Source organism: Oncorhynchus mykiss, chromosome 2, assembly GCF_057628025.1.
Source record: "Oncorhynchus mykiss isolate SJ-2025 chromosome 2, ASM5762802v1, whole genome shotgun sequence".
NCBI classification, from domain to species: domain Eukaryota; kingdom Metazoa; phylum Chordata; class Actinopteri; order Salmoniformes; family Salmonidae; genus Oncorhynchus; species Oncorhynchus mykiss.
In genome coordinates this window covers 101,927,875-101,949,720 of record NC_143023.1, presented here as the reverse complement: position 1 = coordinate 101,949,720, position 21,846 = coordinate 101,927,875, and the positions used below count along the sequence as shown (strand labels likewise).

Here is a 21,846-nt window from a genome sequence, read left to right as displayed (position 1 = left end):
GGTTATGCTGTGTAGTACCTACTGTAGACTAGACATAGTGGTTATGCTGTGTAGTACCTACTGTAGACTAGACATAGTGGTTATATAGACCTACTGTAGACTAGACATAGTGGTTATGCTGTGTAGACCTACTGTAGACTAGACATAGTGGTTATGCTGTGTAGTACCTACTGTAGACTAGACATAGTGGTTATGCTGTGTAGTACCTACTGTAGACTAGACATAGTGGTTATGCTGTGTAGTACCTACTGTAGACTAGACATAGTGGTTATGCTGTGTAGTACCTACTGTAGACTAGACATAGTGGTTATGCTGTGTAGTACCTACTGTAGACTAGACATAGTGGTTATGCTGTGTAGTACCCACTGTAGACTAGACATAGTGGTTATGCTGTGTAGTACCTACTGTAGACTAGACAGAGTGGTTATGCTGTGTAGTACCCACTGTAGACTAGACATAGTGGTTATGCTGTGTAGTACCCACTGTAGACTAGACATAGTGGTTATGCTGTGTAGACCTACTGTAGACTAGACATAGTGGTTATGCTGTGTAGACCTACTGTAGACTAGACATAGTGGTTATGCTGTGTAGACCTACTGTAGACTAGACATGGTGGTTATGTAGACCTACTGTAGACTAGACATAGTGGTTATGCTGTGTAGTACCTACTGTAGACTAGACATAGTGGTTATGTAGTACCTACTGTAGACTAGACATAGTGGTTATGTAGACCTACTGTAGACTAGACATAGTGGTTATGTAGTACCTACTGTAGACTAGACATAGTGGTTATGTAGACCTACTGTAGACTAGACATAGTGTTTGTACTGTGTAGACCTACTGTAGACTAGACATAGTGGTTATGTAGTACCTACTGTAGACTAGACATAGTGGTTATGTAGTACCTACTGTAGACTAGACATAGGGGTTGTACTGTGTAGACCTACTATACACTAGACATAGTGGTTATGCTGTGTAGACCTACTGTAGACTAGACATAGTGGTTATGTAGACCCACTGTAGAATAGACATAGTGGTTATGCTGTGTAGACCTACTGTAGACTAGACATAGAGGTTATGTAGACCCACTGTAGACTAGACATAGTGGTTATGCTGTGTAGTACCTACTGTAGACTAGACATAGTGGTTATCCTGTGTAGACCTACGGTAGACTAGACATAGTGTTTATGTAGACCCACTGTAGACTAGACATAGTGGTTATGTAGACCTACTGTAGACTAGACATAGTGTTTATGTAGACCTACTGTAGACTAGACATAGTGGTTATGCTGTGTAGTACCTACTGTAGACTAGACATAGTGGTTATGTAGACCTACTGTAGACTAGACATAGTGGTTATGTAGACCTACTGTAGACTAGACATAGTGGTTATGTAGACCTACTGTAGACTAGACATAGTGGTTATGTAGACCTACTGTAGACTAGACATAGTGGTTATGTAGACCTACTGTAGACTAGACATAGTGGTTATGTAGACCTACTGTAGACTAGACATAGTGGTTATGCTGTGTAGTACCTACTGTAGACTATACATAGTGGTTATGCTGTGTAGACCTACTGTAGACTAGACATAGTGGTTATGCTGTGTAGACCTACTGTAGACTAGACATAGTGGTTATGCTGTGTAGTACCTACTGTAGACTAGACATAGTGGTTATGTAGACCTACTGTAGACTAGACATAGTGGTTATGTAGTACCTACTGTAGACTAGACATAGTGGTTATGTAGACCTACTGTAGACTAGACATAGTGGTTATGCTGTGTAGTACCTACTGTAGACTAGACATAGTGGTTATGTAGACCTACTGTAGAATAGACATAGTGGTTATGCTGTGTAGTGCCTACTGTAGACTAGACAGAGTGGTTATGTAGACCTACTGTAGACTAGACATAGTGGTTATGTAGACCTACTGTAGACTAGACATAGTGGTTATGTAGACCTACTGTAGACTAGACATAGTGGTTTAGTAGACCTACTGTAGACTAGACATAGTGGTTATGCTGTGTAGTGCCTACTGTAGACTAGACATAGTGGTTATGCTGTGTAGTACCTACTGTAGACTAGACATAGTGGTTATGTAGTACCTACTGTAGACTAGACATAGTGGTTATGTAGACCTACTGTAGACTAGACATAGTGGTTATGCTGTGTAGTACCTACTGTAGACTAGACATAGTGGTTATGTAGACCTACTGTAGAATAGACATAGTGGTTATGCTGTGTAGTGCCTACTGTAGACTAGACAGAGTGGTTATGTAGACCTACTGTAGACTAGACATAGTGGTTATGTAGACCTACTGTAGACTAGACATAGTGGTTATGTAGACCTACTGTAGACTAGACATAGTGGTTTAGTAGACCTACTGTAGACTAGACATAGTGGTTATGCTGTGTAGACCTACTGTAGACTAGACATAGTGGTTATGCTGTGTAGACCTACTGTAGACTAGACATGGTGGTTATGTAGACCTACTGTAGACTAGACATAGTGGTTATGCTGTGTAGTACCTACTGTAGACTAGACATAGTGGTTATGTAGTACCTACTGTAGACTAGACATAGTGGTTATGTAGACCTACTGTAGACTAGACATAGTGGTTATGTAGTACCTACTGTAGACTAGACATAGTGGTTATGCTGTGTAGTACCTACTGTAGACTAGACATAGTGGTTATCCTGTGTAGACCTACGGTAGACTAGACATAGTGTTTATGTAGACCCACTGTAGACTAGACATAGTGGTTATGTAGACCTACTGTAGACTAGACATAGTGTTTATGTAGACCTACTGTAGACTAGACATAGTGGTTATGCTGTGTAGTACCTACTGTAGACTAGACATAGTGGTTATGTAGACCTACTGTAGACTAGACATAGTGGTTATGTAGACCTACTGTAGACTAGACATAGTGGTTATGTAGACCTACTGTAGACTAGACATAGTGGTTATGTAGTACCTACTGTAGACTAGACATAGTGGTTATGTAGACCTACTGTAGACTAGACATAGTGGTTATGTAGACCTACTGTAGACTAGACATAGTGGTTATGTAGACCTACTGTAGACTAGACATAGTGGTTATGCTGTGTAGTACCTACTGTAGACTATACATAGTGGTTATGCTGTGTAGACCTACTGTAGACTACACATAGTGGTTATGCTGTGTAGACCTACTGTAGACTAGACATAGTGGTTATGCTGTGTAGTACCTACTGTAGACTAGACATAGTGGTTATGTAGACCTACTGTAGACTAGACATAGTGGTTATGTAGTACCTACTGTAGACTAGACATAGTGGTTATGTAGACCTACTGTAGACTAGACATAGTGGTTATGCTGTGTAGTACCTACTGTAGACTAGACATAGTGGTTATGTAGACCTACTGTAGAATAGACATAGTGGTTATGCTGTGTAGTGCCTACTGTAGACTAGACAGAGTGGTTATGTAGACCTACTGTAGACTAGACATAGTGGTTATGTAGACCTACTGTAGACTAGACATAGTGGTTATGTAGACCTACTGTAGACTAGACATAGTGGTTTAGTAGACCTACTGTAGACTAGACATAGTGGTTATGCTGTGTAGTGCCTACTGTAGACTAGACATAGTGGTTATGCTGTGTAGTACCTACTGTAGACTAGACATAGTGGTTATGTAGACCTACTGTAGACTAGACATAGTGGTTATGCTGTGTAGACCTACTGTAGACTAGACATAGTGGTTATGCTGTGTAGTACCTACTGTAGACTAGACATAGTGGTTATGTAGACCTACTGTAGACTAGACATAGTGGTTATGCTGTGTAGTACCTACTGTAGACTAGACATAGTGGTTATGTAGACCTACTGTAGACTAGACATAGTGGTTATGTAGACCTACTGTAGACTAGACATAGTGGTTATGCTGTGTAGTACCTACTGTAGACTAGACATAGTGGTTATGTAGACCTACTGTAGACTAGACATAGTGGTTATGTAGTACCTACTGTAGACTAGACATAGTGGTTATGTAGACCTACTGTAGACTAGACATAGTGGTTATGCTGTGTAGTACCTACTGTAGACTAGACATATTGGTTATGCTGTGTAGTACCTACTGTAGACTAGACAGTGGTTATGCTGTGTAGTACCTACTGTAGACTAGACATAGTGGTTATGCTGTGTAGTACCTACTGTAGACTAGACATAGTGGTTATGCTGTGTAGTACCCACTGTAGACTAGACATAGTGGTTATGCTGTGTAGTACCTACTGTAGACTAGACAGAGTGGTTATGCTGTGTAGTACCCACTGTAGACTAGACATAGTGGTTATGCTGTGTAGTACCCACTGTAGACTAGACATAGTGGTTATGCTGTGTAGACCTACTGTAGACTAGACATAGTGGTTATGCTGTGTAGACCTACTGTAGACTAGACATAGTGGTTATGCTGTGTAGTACCTACTGTAGACTAGACATAGTGGTTATGTAGTACCTACTGTAGACTAGACATAGTGGTTATGTAGACCTACTGTAGACTAGACATAGTGGTTATGTAGTACCTACTGTAGACTAGACATAGTGGTTATGTAGACCTACTGTAGACTAGACATAGTGTTTGTACTGTGTAGACCTACTGTAGACTAGACATAGTGGTTATGTAGTACCTACTGTAGACTAGACATAGTGGTTATGTAGTACCTACTGTAGACTAGACATAGGGGTTGTACTGTGTAGACCTACTATACACTAGACATAGTGGTTATGCTGTGTAGACCTACTGTAGACTAGACATAGTGGTTATGTAGACCCACTGTAGAATAGACATAGTGGTTATGCTGTGTAGACCTACTGTAGACTAGACATAGAGGTTATGTAGACCCACTGTAGACTAGACATAGTGGTTATGCTGTGTAGTACCTACTGTAGACTAGACATAGTGGTTATCCTGTGTAGACCTACTGTAGACTAGACATAGTGTTTATGTAGACCCACTGTAGACTAGACATAGTGGTTATGTAGACCTACTGTAGACTAGACATAGTGTTTATGTAGACCTACTGTAGACTAGACATAGTGGTTATGCTGTGTAGTACCTACTGTAGACTAGACATAGTGGTTATGTAGACCTACTGTAGACTAGACATAGTGGTTATGTAGACCTACTGTAGACTAGACATAGTGGTTATGTAGACCTACTGTAGACTAGACATAGTGGTTATGTAGTACCTACTGTAGACTAGACATAGTGGTTATGTAGACCTACTGTAGACTAGACATAGTGGTTATGTAGACCTACTGTAGACTAGACATAGTGGTTATGTAGACCTACTGTAGACTAGACATAGTGGTTATGCTGTGTAGTACCTACTGTAGACTAGACATAGTGGTTATCCTGTGTAGACCTACGGTAGACTAGACATAGTGGTTATGTAGACCTACTGTAGACTAGACATAGTGTTTATGTAGACCTACTGTAGACTAGACATAGTGGTTATGTAGACCTACTGTAGACTAGACATAGTGTTTGTACTGTGTATACCTACTGTAGACTAGACATAGTGGTTATGTAGTACCTACTGTAGACTAGACATAGTGGTTATGTAGTACCTACTGTAGACTAGACATAGGGGTTGTACTGTGTAGACCTACTATACACTAGACATAGTGGTTATGCTGTGTAGACCTACTGTAGACTAGACATAGTGGTTATGTAGACCCACTGTAGAATAGACATAGTGGTTATGCTGTGTAGACCTACTGTAGACTAGACATAGAGGTTATGTAGACCCACTGTAGACTAGACATAGTGGTTATGCTGTGTAGTACCTACTGTAGACTAGACATAGTGGTTATCCTGTGTAGACCTACTGTAGACTAGACATAGTGTTTATGTAGACCCACTGTAGACTAGACATAGTGGTTATGTAGACCTACTGTAGACTAGACATAGTGTTTATGTAGACCTACTGTAGACTAGACATAGTGGTTATGCTGTGTAGTACCTACTGTAGACTAGACATAGTGGTTATGTAGACCTACTGTAGACTAGACATAGTGGTTATGTAGACCTACTGTAGACTAGACATAGTGGTTATGTAGACCTACTGTAGACTAGACATAGTGGTTATGTAGTACCTACTGTAGACTAGACATAGTGGTTATGTAGACCTACTGTAGACTAGACATAGTGGTTATGTAGACCTACTGTAGACTAGACATAGTTGTTATGTAGACCTACTGTAGACTAGACATAGTGGTTATGCTGTGTAGTACCTACTGTAGACTAGACATAGTGGTTATCCTGTGTAGACCTACGGTAGACTAGACATAGTGTTTATGTAGACCCACTGTAGACTAGACATAGTGGTTATGTAGACCTACTGTAGACTAGACATAGTGTTTATGTAGACCTACTGTAGACTAGACATAGTGGTTATGCTGTGTAGTACCTACTGTAGACTAGACATAGTGGTTATGTAGACCTACTGTAGACTAGACATAGTGGTTATGTAGTACCTACTGTAGACTAGACATAGTGGTTATGTAGACCTACTGTAGACTAGACATAGTGGTTATGTAGACCTACTGTAGACTAGACATAGTGGTTATGTAGACCTACTGTAGACTAGACATAGTGGTTATGCTGTGTAGTACCTACTGTAGACTATACATAGTGGTTATGCTGTGTAGACCTACTGTAGACTAGACATAGTGGTTATGCTGTGTAGACCTACTGTAGACTAGACATAGTGGTTATGCTGTGTAGTACCTACTGTAGACTAGACAGAGTGGTTATGTAGACCTACTGTAGACTAGACATAGTGGTTATGTAGACCTACTGTAGACTAGACATAGTGGTTATGTAGTACCTACTGTAGACTAGACATAGTGGTTATGCTGTGTAGTACCTACTGTAGACTAGACATAGTGGTTATGTAGACCTACTGTAGACTAGACATAGTGGTTATGTAGTACCTACTGTAGACTAGACATAGTGGTTATGTAGACCTACTGTAGACTAGACATAGTGGTTATGCTGTGTAGTACCTACTGTAGACTAGACATAGTGGTTATGTAGACCTACTGTAGAATAGACATAGTGGTTATGCTGTGTAGTGCCTACTATAGACTAGACAGAGTGGTTATGTAGACCTACTGTAGACTAGACATAGTGGTTATGTAGACCTACTGTAGACTAGACATAGTGGTTATGTAGACCTACTGTAGACTAGACATAGTGGTTTAGTAGACCTACTGTAGACTAGACATAGTGGTTATGCTGTGTAGTGCCTACTGTAGACTAGACATAGTGGTTATGCTGTGTAGTGCCTACTGTAGACTAGACATAGTGGTTATGTAGACCTACTGTAGACTAGACATAGTGGTTATGTAGACCTACTGTAGACTAGACATAGTGGTTATGCTGTGTAGACCTAATGTAGACTAGACATAGTGGTTATGCTGTGTAGTACCCACTGTAGACTAGACATAGTGGTTATGCTGTGTAGTACCTACTGTAGACTAGACAGAGTGGTTATGCTGTGTAGTACCCACTGTAGACTAGACATAGTGGTTATGCTGTGTAGTACCCACTGTAGACTAGACATAGTGGTTATGCTGTGTAGACCTACTGTAGACTAGACATAGTGGTTATGCTGTGTAGACCTACTGTAGACTAGACATAGTGGTTATGCTGTGTAGACCTACTGTAGACTAGACATAGTGGTTATGTAGACCTACTGTAGACTAGACATAGTGGTTATGCTGTGTAGTACCTACTGTAGACTAGACATAGTGGTTATGTAGTACCTACTGTAGACTAGACATAGTGGTTATGTAGACCTACTGTAGACTAGACATAGTGGTTATGTAGTACCTACTGTAGACTAGACATAGTGGTTATGTAGACCTACTGTAGACTAGACATAGTGTTTGTACTGTGTAGACCTACTGTAGACTAGACATAGTGGTTATGTAGTACCTACTGTAGACTAGACATAGTGGTTATGTAGTACCTACTGTAGACTAGACATAGGGGTTGTACTGTGTAGACCTACTATACACTAGACATAGTGGTTATGCTGTGTAGACCTACTGTAGACTAGACATAGTGGTTATGTAGACCCACTGTAGAATAGACATAGTGGTTATGCTGTGTAGACCTACTGTAGACTAGACATAGAGGTTATGTAGACCCACTGTAGACTAGACATAGTGGTTATGCTGTGTAGTACCTACTGTAGACTAGACATAGTGGTTATCCTGTGTAGACCTACTGTAGACTAGACATAGTGTTTATGTAGACCCACTGTAGACTAGACATAGTGGTTATGTAGACCTACTGTAGACTAGACATAGTGTTTATGTAGACCTACTGTAGACTAGACATAGTGGTTGTGCTGTGTAGTACCTACTGTAGACTAGACATAGTGGTTATGTAGACCTACTGTAGACTAGACATAGTGGTTATGTAGACCTACTGTAGACTAGACATAGTGGTTATGTAGACCTACTGTAGACTAGACATAGTGGTTATGTAGTACCTACTGTAGACTAGACATAGTGGTTATGTAGACCTACTGTAGACTAGACATAGTGGTTATGTAGACCTACTGTAGACTAGACATAGTGGTTATGTAGACCTACTGTAGACTAGACATAGTGGTTATGCTGTGTAGTACCTACTGTAGACTATACATAGTGGTTATGTAGACCTACTGTAGACTAGACAGTGGTTATGTAGTACCTACTGTAGACTAGACATAGTGGTTATGTAGACCTACTGTAGACTAGACATAGTGGTTATGCTGTGTAGACCTACTGTAGACTAGACATAGTGGTTATGCTGTGTAGTACCTACTGTAGACTAGACAGAGTGGTTATGTAGACCTACTGTAGACTAGACATAGTGGTTATGTAGACCTACTGTAGACTAGACATAGTGGTTATGTAGTACCTACTGTAGACTAGACATAGTGGTTATGCTGTGTAGTACCTACTGTAGACTAGACATAGTGGTTATGTAGACCTACTGTAGACTAGACATAGTGGTTATGTAGTACCTACTGTAGACTAGACATAGTGGTTATGTAGACCTACTGTAGACTAGACATAGTGGTTATGCTGTGTAGTACCTACTGTAGACTAGACATAGTGGTTATGTAGACCTACTGTAGAATAGACATAGTGGTTATGCTGTGTAGTGCCTACTGTAGACTAGACAGAGTGGTTATGTAGACCTACTGTAGACTAGACATAGTGGTTATGTAGACCTACTGTAGACTAGACATAGTGGTTATGTAGACCTACTGTAGACTAGACATAGTGGTTTAGTAGACCTACTGTAGACTAGACATAGTGGTTATGCTGTGTAGTGCCTACTGTAGACTAGACATAGTGGTTATGCTGTGTAGTACCTACTGTAGACTAGACATAGTGGTTATGTAGTACCTACTGTAGACTAGACATAGTGGTTATGTAGACCTACTGTAGACTAGACATAGTGGTTATGCTGTGTAGTACCTACTGTAGACTAGACATAGTGGTTATGTAGACCTACTGTAGAATAGACATAGTGGTTATGCTGTGTAGTGCCTACTGTAGACTAGACAGAGTGGTTATGTAGACCTACTGTAGACTAGACATAGTGGTTATGTAGACCTACTGTAGACTAGACATAGTGGTTATGTAGACCTACTGTAGACTAGACATAGTGGTTTAGTAGACCTACTGTAGACTAGACATAGTGGTTATGCTGTGTAGACCTACTGTAGACTAGACATAGTGGTTATGCTGTGTAGACCTACTGTAGACTAGACATGGTGGTTATGTAGACCTACTGTAGACTAGACATAGTGGTTATGCTGTGTAGTACCTACTGTAGACTAGACATAGTGGTTATGTAGTACCTACTGTAGACTAGACATAGTGGTTATGTAGACCTACTGTAGACTAGACATAGTGGTTATGTAGTACCTACTGTAGACTAGACATAGTGGTTATGTAGACCTACTGTAGACTAGACATAGTGTTTGTACTGTGTAGACCTACTGTAGACTAGACATAGTGGTTATGTAGTACCTACTGTAGACTAGACATAGTGGTTATGTAGTACCTACTGTAGACTAGACATAGGGGTTGTACTGTGTAGACCTACTATACACTAGACATAGTGGTTATGCTGTGTAGACCTACTGTAGACTAGACATAGTGGTTATGTAGACCCACTGTAGAATAGACATAGTGGTTATGCTGTGTAGACCTACTGTAGACTAGACATAGAGGTTATGTAGACCCACTGTAGACTAGACATAGTGGTTATGCTGTGTAGTACCTACTGTAGACTAGACATAGTGGTTATCCTGTGTAGACCTACGGTAGACTAGACATAGTGTTTATGTAGACCCACTGTAGACTAGACATAGTGGTTATGTAGACCTACTGTAGACTAGACATAGTGTTTATGTAGACCTACTGTAGACTAGACATAGTGGTTATGCTGTGTAGTACCTACTGTAGACTAGACATAGTGGTTATGTAGACCTACTGTAGACTAGACATAGTGGTTATGTAGACCTACTGTAGACTAGACATAGTGGTTATGTAGACCTACTGTAGACTAGACATAGTGGTTATGTAGACCTACTGTAGACTAGACATAGTGGTTATGTAGACCTACTGTAGACTAGACATAGTGGTTTAGTAGACCTACTGTAGACTAGACATAGTGGTTATGCTGTGTAGTGCCTACTGTAGACTAGACATAGTGGTTATGCTGTGTAGTACCTACTGTAGACTAGACATAGTGGTTATGTAGACCTACTGTAGACTAGACATAGTGGTTATGCTGTGTAGACCTACTGTAGACTAGACATAGTGGTTATGCTGTGTAGTACCTACTGTAGACTAGACATAGTGGTTATGTAGACCTACTGTAGACTAGACATAGTGGTTATGCTGTGTAGTACCTACTGTAGACTAGACATAGTGGTTATGTAGACCTACTGTAGACTAGACATAGTGGTTATGTAGACCTACTGTAGACTAGACATAGTGGTTATGCTGTGTAGTACCTACTGTAGACTAGACATAGTGGTTATGTAGACCTACTGTAGACTAGACATAGTGGTTATGTAGTACCTACTGTAGACTAGACATAGTGGTTATGTAGACCTACTGTAGACTAGACATAGTGGTTATGCTGTGTAGTACCTACTGTAGACTAGACATAGTGGTTATGTAGACCTACTGTAGACTAGACATAGTGGTTATGCTGTGTAGTACCTACTGTAGACTAGACATAGTGGTTATGTAGACCTACTGTAGACTAGACATAGTGGTTATGTAGACCTACTGTAGACTAGACATAGTGGTTATGCTGTGTAGTACCTACTGTAGACTAGACATAGTGGTTATGTAGACCTACTGTAGACTAGACATAGTGGTTATGTAGTACCTACTGTAGACTAGACATAGTGGTTATGTAGACCTACTGTAGACTAGACATAGTGGTTATGTAGTACCTACTGTAGACTAGACATAGTGGTTATGTAGACCTGCTGTAGACTAGACATAGTGGTTATGCTGTGTAGTGCCTACTGTAGACTAGACATAGTGGTTATGTAGACCTACTGTAGACTAGACATAGTGGTTATGTAGACCTACTGTAGACTAGACATAGTGGTTATGCTGTGTAGACCTACTGTAGACTAGACATAGTGGTTATGCTGTGTAGTACCTACTGTAGACTAGACATAGTGGTTATGTAGACCTACTGTAGACTAGACATAGTGGTTATGCTGTGTAGTACCTACTGTAGACTAGACATAGTGGTTATGTAGACCTACTGTAGACTAGACATAGTGGTTATGTAGACCTACTGTAGACTAGACATAGTGGTTATGCTGTGTAGTACCTACTGTAGACTAGACATAGTGGTTATGTAGACCTACTGTAGACTAGACATAGTGGTTATGTAGTACCTACTGTAGACTAGACATAGTGGTTATGTAGACCTACTGTAGACTAGACATAGTGGTTATGCTGTGTAGTACCTACTGTAGACTAGACATAGTGGTTATGTAGACCTACTGTAGAATAGACATAGTGGTTATGCTGTGTAGTGCCTACTGTAGACTAGACAGAGTGGTTATGTAGACCTACTGTAGACTAGACATAGTGGTTATGTAGACCTACTGTAGACTAGACATAGTGGTTATGTAGACCTACTGTAGACTAGACATAGTGGTTATGCTGTGTAGTACCTACTGTAGACTAGACATAGTTGTTATGTAGACCTACTGTAGACTAGACATAGTGGTTATGCTGTGTAGACCTACTGTAGACTAGACATAGTGGTTATGCTGTGTAGACCTACTGTAGACTAGACATAGTGGTTATGCTGTGTAGTACCTACTGTAGACTAGACATAGTGGTTATGTAGACCTACTGTAGACTAGACATAGCGGTTATGTAGACCTACTGTAGACTAGACATAGTGGTTATGCTGTGTAGTACCTACTGTAGACTAGACATAGTGGTTATCCTGTGTAGACCTACTGTAGACTAGACATAGTGGTTATGCTGTGGAGACCTGTTACATTATCATGAATCAAAACCTTTTGCGACCATTAGACAATGTCTAAGAATGCTGTGTTAATTTTCATCTCAGTCCATTAGCTTAGTTCTTTAGAGAAATAGAGAGGTCAACAGAGAGGTCAACAGAGAGGTCAACAGAGAGGTCAACAGCTGATGCCTAGTGGTGTCTGGGTACACACTGAGGCTGGTCCAAAATACCACCCTATTCCCTAGATAGTGCACTACCTTTGCACTACATAGTGCACTGTGTAGGGAATAGGGTGTGTGTGTGTGTGTGTGTGTGTGTGTGTGTGTGTGTGTGTGTGTGTGTGTGTGTGTGTGCGTGCGTGCGTGCGTGCGTGCGTGCGTGCGTGCGTGTGCTGAAGGCTGTATCTCCAGATGGGGAACAGGATGTATCATTAAGAGAGAACCTATCTTCACTCCCCTGGCATGTACAGTTGAAATCAGAAGTTTACATACACTAAGTTGACTGTGCCTTTTAAACAGCTTGGAAAATTCCAGAAAATGATGTCATGGCTTTAGAAGCTTCTGATAGGCTAATTGACATAATTTGAGTCAATTGGAGGTGTACCTGTGGATGTATTTCAAGGCCTACCTTCAAACTCAGTGCCTCTTTGCTTGACATCATGGGAAAATCAAGAAATCAGCCAAGACCTCAGAAAACAATTGTAGACCTCCACAAGTCTGGTTCATCCTTGGGAGCAATTTCCAAACGCCTGAAGGTACCACGTTCATCTGTACAAACAATAGTACGCAAGTATAAACACCATGGGACCACGCAGCCGTCATACCGCTCAGGAAGGAGACTCGTTCTGTCTCCTAGAGATGAACGTACTTTGGTGTGAAAAGTGCAAATCAATCCCAGAACAGCAGCAAAGGACCTTGTGAAGATGCTGGAGGAAACCGGTACAAAAGTATCTATATCCACAGTAAAACGAGTCCTATATTGACATAACCTGAAAGGCCGCTCAGCAAGGAAGAAGCCACTGCTCCAAAACCGCCATAAAAAAGCCAGACAATGGTTTGCAACTGCACATGGGGACAAAGATCGTACTTTTTGGAGAAATGTCCTCTGGACTGATGAAACAAAATAGAACTGTTTGGTCATAATGACCATTTATGTTTGGAGGAAAAAGGGGGAGGCTTGCAAGCCGAAGAATACCATCCCAACCGTGAAGCACAGGGGTGGCAGCATCATCTTGTGGGGGTGCTTTGCTGCAGGAGGGACTGGTGCACTTCACAAAATGGATGGCATCATGAGGATGGAAAATTGTGTGGATATATGGAAGCAACATCTCAAGACATCAGTCAGGAAGTTAAAGCTTGGTCACAAATGGGTCTTCCAAATGGACAATGACCCCAAGCATACTTCCAAAGTCGTGGCAAAATGGCTTAAGGAGAACAAAATCAAGGTATTGGTGTGGCCATCACAAAGCCCTGACCTCAATCCCATAGAAGATTTGTGGGCAGAACTGAAAAAGTGTGTGCGAGCAAGAAGGCCTACAAACCTGACTCAGTTACACCAGCAGGAGGAATGGGCCAAAATTCACCCAACTTATTGTGGGAAGCTTGTGGAAGGCGCACTGAAAAGTTTGACCCAAGTTTAAAAAATTTAAAGGCAATGTTACCAAATACTAATTGATTGTATGTAAACTTCTGATCCACTGGGAATGTGATTAAAGAAATAAAAGCTGAAATAAATAATTCTCTCTTACTATTATTCTGACATTTCACATTCTTAAAATAAAGTGGTGATCCTAACTGACCTAAAACAGGGAATTTTTACTAGGATTAAATGTCAGGAATTGTGAAAAACTGAGTTTAAATGTATTTGGCTAAGGTGTATGTAAACTTCCGACTTCAACTGTACCTTCCCCGCACCTCACCAGCCACTCACCTGACATGTACCTGCCCCACACCCCGCCAGCATCTCTTTGACCAGGGTGAGCTTCTGACTGGAGAGAGAGAGAGAGAGATGGATCGACAGAGAAAGAGGGGGGGAGAGAGAGATAGAGGGGGGGCAAGGGAGAGAGAGCATGAGAGCATGAGAGAGAGAGCATGAGAGAGAGAGAGAGAGAGAGAGAGAGAGACAGAGGGGCAAGGGAGAGAGAGAGAGAGAGAGAGAGAGAGAGAGAGAGAGAGAGAGAGGAAAGAAAGGAGAGACAAAGAGAGATGCAAAGGGAGGGAGAGAAAAAGACAAATGAAGAGCAAGTCAATACGTGTTTGAGTCATACAGCTAGTGACTGAGTCGTGTATGAGTCATACAGCTAGTGAATGAGTCGTGTATGAGTCATACAGCTAGTGACTGAATCGTGTATGAGTCATACAGCTAGTGACTGAGTCGTGTATGAGTCATAGAGCTAGTGACTGAGTCGTGTACGAGTCATACAGCTAGTGACTTAATCGTGTATGAGTCATAGAGCTAGTGACTGAGTCGTGTATGAGTCATACAGCTAGAGACTGAGTCGTGAATGAGTCATACAGCTAGTGACTTAATCGTGTATGAGTCACAACAGCTAGTGAATGAGTCGTGTATGAGTCATACAGCTAGTGACTGAATCGTGTATGAGTCATACAGCTAGTCACTGAGTCGTGTATGAGTCAAAGAGCTAGTGACTGAGTCGTGTATGAGTCATAGAACTAGTGACTGAGTCGTGTATGAGTCATACAGCTAGTGACTGAATCGTGTATGAGTCATACAGCTAGTGAATGAGTCGTGAATGAGTCATACAGCTAGTGAATGAGTCGTGTACGAGTCATACAGCTAGTGAATGAGTCGTGTACGAGTCATACAGCTAGTGAATGAGTCGTGTATGAGTCATACAGCTAGTGACTGAATCGTGTATGAGTCATACAGCTAGTGAATGAGTCATGTATGAGTCATACAGCTAGTGACTGAATCGTGTACGAGTCATACAGCTAGTGAATGAGTCGTGTACGAGTCATACAGCTAGTGAATGAGTCGAGTATGAGTCATACAGCTAGTGACTGAATCGTGTACAAGTCATACAGCTAGTGAATGTGTCGTGTTTGAGTCATACAGCTAGTGGATGAATCGTGTATGAGTCATACAGCTAGTGACTGAATTGTGTATGAGTCATACAGCTAGTGAATGAATCGTGTATGAGTCATACAGCTAGTGACTGAATCGTGTATGAGTCATACAGCTAGTGACTGAATCGTGTATGAGTCATACAGCTAGTGACTTAATCGTGTATGCGTCACAACAGCTAGTGAATGAGTCGTGTATGAGTCATACAGCTAGTGACTGAATCGTGTATGAGTCATACAGCTAGTGACTGAATTGTGTATGAGTCATACAGCTAGTGACTGAATCGTGTATGAGTCATACAGCTAGTGACTGAGTCGTGTATGAGTCATAGAGCTAGTGACTGAGTCGTGTATGAGTCATAGAGCTAGTGACTGAGTCGTGTATGAGTCATACAGCTAGTGAATGAGTCGTGAATGAGTCATACAGCTAGTGAATGAGTCGTGTACGAGTCATACAGCTAGTGAATGAGTCGTGTACGAGTCATACAGCTAGTGACGTCACATGCCCCTGTGTGTCTCGTGTTGTTACTAATCCCCCTGTCACATTGGAACACAGACAGAGAAAGAGACACATTAATAATTTACAAGGTGGCCAACCTGCAAGTTAGATAACCATTCACAGTCAATCATTCACCGACCCAGCTCTAGAGACAGAGATAGATAGATGCTCTAGAAACATACTCAAGATTCATCCATACACACACACACAAACAAGAAACTGGACAGAGCAGCAGGGGACAGTGGTCTCAGTAACACCACTGGACAGAGCAGCAGGGGACAGTGGTCTCAGTAACACCACTGGACAGAGCAGCAGGACACAGTGGTCTCAGTAACACCACTGGACAGAGCAGCAGGGGACAGTGGTCTCAGTAACACCACTGGACAGAGCAGCAGGACACAGTGGTCTCAGTAACACCACTGGACAGAGCAGCAGGGGACAGTGGTCTCAGTAACACCACTGGACAGAGCAGCAGGGGACAGTGGTCTCAGTAACACCACTGGACAGAGCAGCAGGGGACAGTGGTCTCAGTAACACCACTGGACAGAGCAGCAGGGGACAGTGGTCTCAGTAACACCACTGGACAGAGCAGCAGGACACAGTGGTCTCAGTAACACCACTGGACAGAGCAGCAGGACACAGTGGTCTCAGTAATACCACTGGACAGAGCAGCAGGACACAGTGGTCTCAGTAACACCACTGGACAGAGCAGCAGGGGACAGTGGTCTCAGTAACACCATTGGACAGAGCAGCAGGACATAGTGGTCTCAGTAACACCACTGGACAGAGCAGCAGGGGACAGTGGTCTCAGTAACACCACTGGACAGAGCAGCAGGGGACAGTGGTCTCAGTAACACCACTGGACAGAGCAGCAGGGGACAGTGGTCTCAGTAACACCACTGGACAGAGCAGCAGGACACAGTGGTCTCAGTAACACCACTGGACAGAGCAGCAGGGGACAATGGTCTCAGTAACACCATTGGACAGAGCAGCAGGACATAGTGGTCTCAGTAACACCACTGGACAGAGCTGCAGGGGACAGTGGTCTCAGTAACACCACTGGACAGAGCAGCAGGACACAGTGGTCTCAGTAACACCACTGGACAGAGCAGCAGGGGACAGTGGTCTCAGTAACACCACTGGACAGAGCAGCAGGGGACAGTGGTCTCAGTAACACCACTGGACAGAGCAGCAGGGGACAGTGGTCTCAGTAACACCACTGGACAGAGCAGCAGGACACAGTGGTCTCAGTAACACCACTGGACAGAGCAGCAGGACACAGTGGTCTCAGTAACACCACTGGACAGAGCAGCAGGGGACAGTGGTCTCAGTAACACCACTGGACAGAGCAGCAGGGGACAGTGGTCTCAGTAACACCACTGGACAGAGCAGCAGGACACAGTGGTCTCAGTAACACCACTGGACAGAGCAGCAGGGGACAGTGGTCTCAGTAACACCACTGGACAGAGCAGCAGGACACAGTGGTCTCAGTAACACCACTGGACAGAGCAGCAGGGGAAGTGGTCTCAGTAACACCAGCTGTTCAGTCTGCTCTACTTTCCCTTATTTGGACAATTGATTGATTTTCATGAGATAGTTTACAGTAGTTTTCCTGTGATAGTTTACAGTAGTTTTCCTGTGATAGTTTACAGTAGTTTTCCTGTGATAGTTTACAGTAGTTTTCCTGTGATAGTTTACAGTAGTTTACAGTAGTTTTCCTGTGATAGTTTACAGTAGTTTTCCTGTGATAGTTTACAGTAGTTTTCCTGTGATAGTTTACAGTATTTTTCCAGACATAGTTTACAGTCATTTTCCTGCTGTAGTTTACAGTAGTTTTCCAGAGATTGTACAAAATACTGATCCTCTCAGACTGCTACATAGAAAAGTCAGGAAATGTGATTTTGTCCACCGGGAAAGTAGAAATATTAAGAATGCCGATTAATATCAGACGAATATCAGATATTTTGTGTAAGAACTGCAGATGACAATTCAAATCAAATCAAAAATCAATATCTATTTGTAACATGAATACAACAGGTGTAGACCTTGCTGTGAAATGCTGAATACAACAGGTGTAGACCTTGCTGTGAAATGCTTACTTACAAGCCCTATTTAACCAACAATACAGTTTTAAGAAAATAGAGTTACGAAAATATTTACTAAATAAACTAAAGTACTGAGTCAATGTGCGGGGGTACAGGTTAGTCGAGGTCATTTGTACATGTTCAGTGGCTTGCAAAAGTATTCACCCCTCTTCGGCATTTTTCATATTTTGTTGCTTTACAACCTGGAAATAAAATAGATTTTTTTTTTGGGGGGGGGGGGGGGGGGGGGGGGGTTTGTATCATTTGATTTACACAACATGCCTACCACTTTGAAGATGCAAGATACGTTTTTATTGTGAAACAAACAAGAAATAAGACAAAAAAAAAATGAAAACTTGAGCGTGCATAACTATTCATCCCCCCCAAAGTCAATACTTTGTAGAGCCACCTTTGTACAGCAATTACAGCTGCAAGTCTCTTGGGGTATGTCTCTATAAGCTTGGCACATCTAGTTACTGGGGTTTTTGTCCATTCTTCAAGACAAAACTCCTCCAGCTCCTTCAAGTTGGATGGGTTCCGCGAACACCAAAAGTGTTTGCTTATTTTTTTCTTTAAGCAATGGCTTGTTTCTGACCACTCTTCCGTAAAGCCCAGCTCTGTGGAGTATAGGGCTTAAAATGGTCCTATGGACAGATACTCCAATCTCCGCTGTGGAGCTTTGCAGCTCCTTCAGGGTTATCTTTGGTCTCTTTGTTGCCTCTGTGATTAATGCCCTCCTTGCCTGGTCTGTGAGTTTTGGTGGGAAGTCCTCTCTTGGCAGGTTTGTTGTGGTGCGATATTATTTCCATTTTTTAATAATTGGATTTAGTGGTGCTCCGTGCGATGTTTTGGATATATTTTTTTAGAACCCAACTCTGATCTGTACTTCTCCACAACTTTGTCCCTGACCTGCTTGGAGAGCTCCTTGTTCATGGTGCCCGCTTGCTTGGTGGTGCCCCTTGATGAGTGGTGTTGTAGACTGGGGCCTTTCAGAACAGGTGTATATATACTGAGATCATGTGACAGATCATGTGACAGATCATGTGACAGATCATGTGACAGATCATGTGACAGATCATGTGACAGATCATGTGACAGATCATGTGACAGATCATGACCACACCACTTTTCGTTTGGACTTTTTTAGACATTTTTAAAATAAGTTATTTTTTTAATTTCACTTCACCAATGTGGACCAATGTCCATTACATGAAATCCAAATAAAAATCCATTTAAATTACAGGTTGTAATGCAACAAAATAGGAAAAACGCCAAGGGGGATGAATACTTTTGCAAGGCATTGTAGGTAGGGGTAAAGTGGATATGCATCGATAACAAACAGCGAGCAGTGTAAAAACCATGGGGGGAGTGTCAATGCAAAAATAGTCGGGGATGATTGATTAATTGTTCAGCAGTCTTATGGCGTGGAGGTAGAAGCTGTTAAGAAGCCTTTTAGACCTAGACTTGGCGCTCCGGTACCGCTTGCCGTGCGGTAGCAGAGAGAACAGTCTATGACTAAGGTGGCTGGAGTCTTTGGCCATTTTTAGGGCCTTCCTCTGACATCGCCTAGTATAGAGGTCCTGGATGGCAGGAAACTTGGCCCCAGTGATGTACTGGGCTGTACACACTACCTTCTGTAGCGTCTTACGGTCAGAGGCCGAGCAGTTGCCATACCAGGCAGTGATGCAACTGGTCAGGATGCTCTCAATTGTGCAGCTATAGAAATATTTGGAGGATCTGAGGACCCATGTCAAATCTTTTCAGTCTCCTGAAGGCCCTCTTCACGACTTTCTTGGTGTGTTTGGACCATAATAGTTTGTTGGTGATGTGGACATCAAGGAACTTGAAACTCTCAACCCGCTCCACTACAGCCCTGTCAATGAGAATGGGGGCTTGTTTGGCCCTCCTTTTCCACGTTGAGGGAGAGGTTGTTGTCCTGGCACACCAATGGCAGGTCTTTGACCTCCTCCCTATAGGCTGTCTCATCGTTGTCGGTGATCAAGCCTACCGCTGTTGTGGCGTCAGCAAACTTAATTATGGTGTTGTAGACGTGCAGGAGGGGACTGAGCACACACCACTGAGGGGCCCATGTTGAGGATCAGCGTGGCAGATGTGTTGTTACCTTCCCTTACCACCTCGGGGTGGCCATTCAGGAAGTCCAGGATCCAGTTGCAGAGGGAGGTGTTCAGTTCCAGAGTCCTTAGCTTAGTGATGAGCTTTGAGGGCACTATGGTGTTGGACACTGAGCTGTAGTCAATGAACAGCATCCTCACATAGGTGTTCATTTTGTCCAGTTGGGAAAGGGCAGTGTGGAGTGCAATAGAGACTGCTATCATCTGTGAATCTTTTGGGGCGGTATGCGAATTAGAGTGGGTCTAGGGTTTCCGGGATGATGGTGTTGATGTGAGCCATGACCAGCCTTTCAAAGTAATTCATGGCTACAGACGTGAGTGTTACGGGGCGGTAGTCATTTAGGCAGGTTATCTTCGCTGTCTTGGGCACAGGGACTATGGTGGTCTGCTTGAAACATGTAGGAATTACAGACTCGGTCAGGGAGAGACTGAAAATGTCAGTGAAGACATTTGCCAGTTGGTCCGCGCATGCTCTGAGTACGCAAACTGGTAATCCATATGGCCCCACGGAATGTTGACCAGTTTAAAGTCTTACTCACATCGGCTGTGGAGAGCGTGATCACACAGTCTTCCGGAACAGCTGGTGCTCTCATGCATGCTTCAGTGTTGCTTTCCTCGAAGCGAGCATAGAAGTAGTTTAGCTCATCCGGTAGGCTTGTGTCACTGGGCAGCTCTCGGCTGTGCTTCCCTTTGTAGTCCATAATAGTTTGCAAGCCCTGCCACATCCGACGAGCGTCAGAGCCGGTGTAGTAGGATTCAATCTTAGTTCTGTATTTATGCTTTGCCTGTTTGATGGTTCGTCTGAGGGCATAGCAGGATTTATTACGTCCGGATTCGTGTCCCGCTCCTTGAAAGCGGCAGGTCTAGCCTTTAGCTCGGTGCGGATGTTGCCTGTAATCCATGGCTTCTGGTTGGGATATGTACGTACGGTCACTGTGGTGACGACGTCGTCGATGCACTTATTGATGAAGTCAGTGACTGAGGTGGTATACTCTTTCATGCCATTGGATGAATCCCGGAATATATTCCAGTCTGTGCTATTAAAAAAACAACCCTGTCGTGTGGCATCCGCTTCATCAGACCACTTCCTTATTGAGCGAGTCACTGGTACTTCCTGATTTAGTTTTCGCTTGTAAGCAGGAATCAGGAGGATAGCATTATGGGAGAGCTATGTCAGAACCAATTTGCTATGTAGCTAAAAATCTGGGCCAACGTTTGTTCTACACGGTCTCGGTGAACAGTTAAATGAAATAATCCTGTGCCGTAGAAACAACTGCAGTTTCTAATCTTTCAGTATAGTGAAAGCACCTTACTGAAGCATTGGTAGAAAACTAATCAGAGAAACAGTCAAACATTCATACAGAGAAATAGTCAAACAGTGAGACAGAGACACAGTGAGACAGAGACACAGTGAGACGGAGACACAGTGAGACAGACACAGTGAGATAGAGACACAGTGAGACAGAGACACAGTG

General features: G+C 42.6%; 1 protein-coding gene across 1 annotated transcript in view; it reads right to left on the bottom strand.

Annotated features, from left to right (window-relative positions):
* Positions 1 to 21,846, bottom strand: part of slc25a22a (solute carrier family 25 member 22a) — a 95,448-nt gene that overhangs the window by 15,157 nt on the left and 58,445 nt on the right. Inside the window, exon 6 of the mRNA XM_036961212.2 lies at positions 14,503 to 14,560. Coding sequence (XP_036817107.2) covers positions 14,503 to 14,560 — 58 coding nt within the window. The remainder of the gene's footprint in view (positions 1 to 14,502; positions 14,561 to 21,846) is intronic.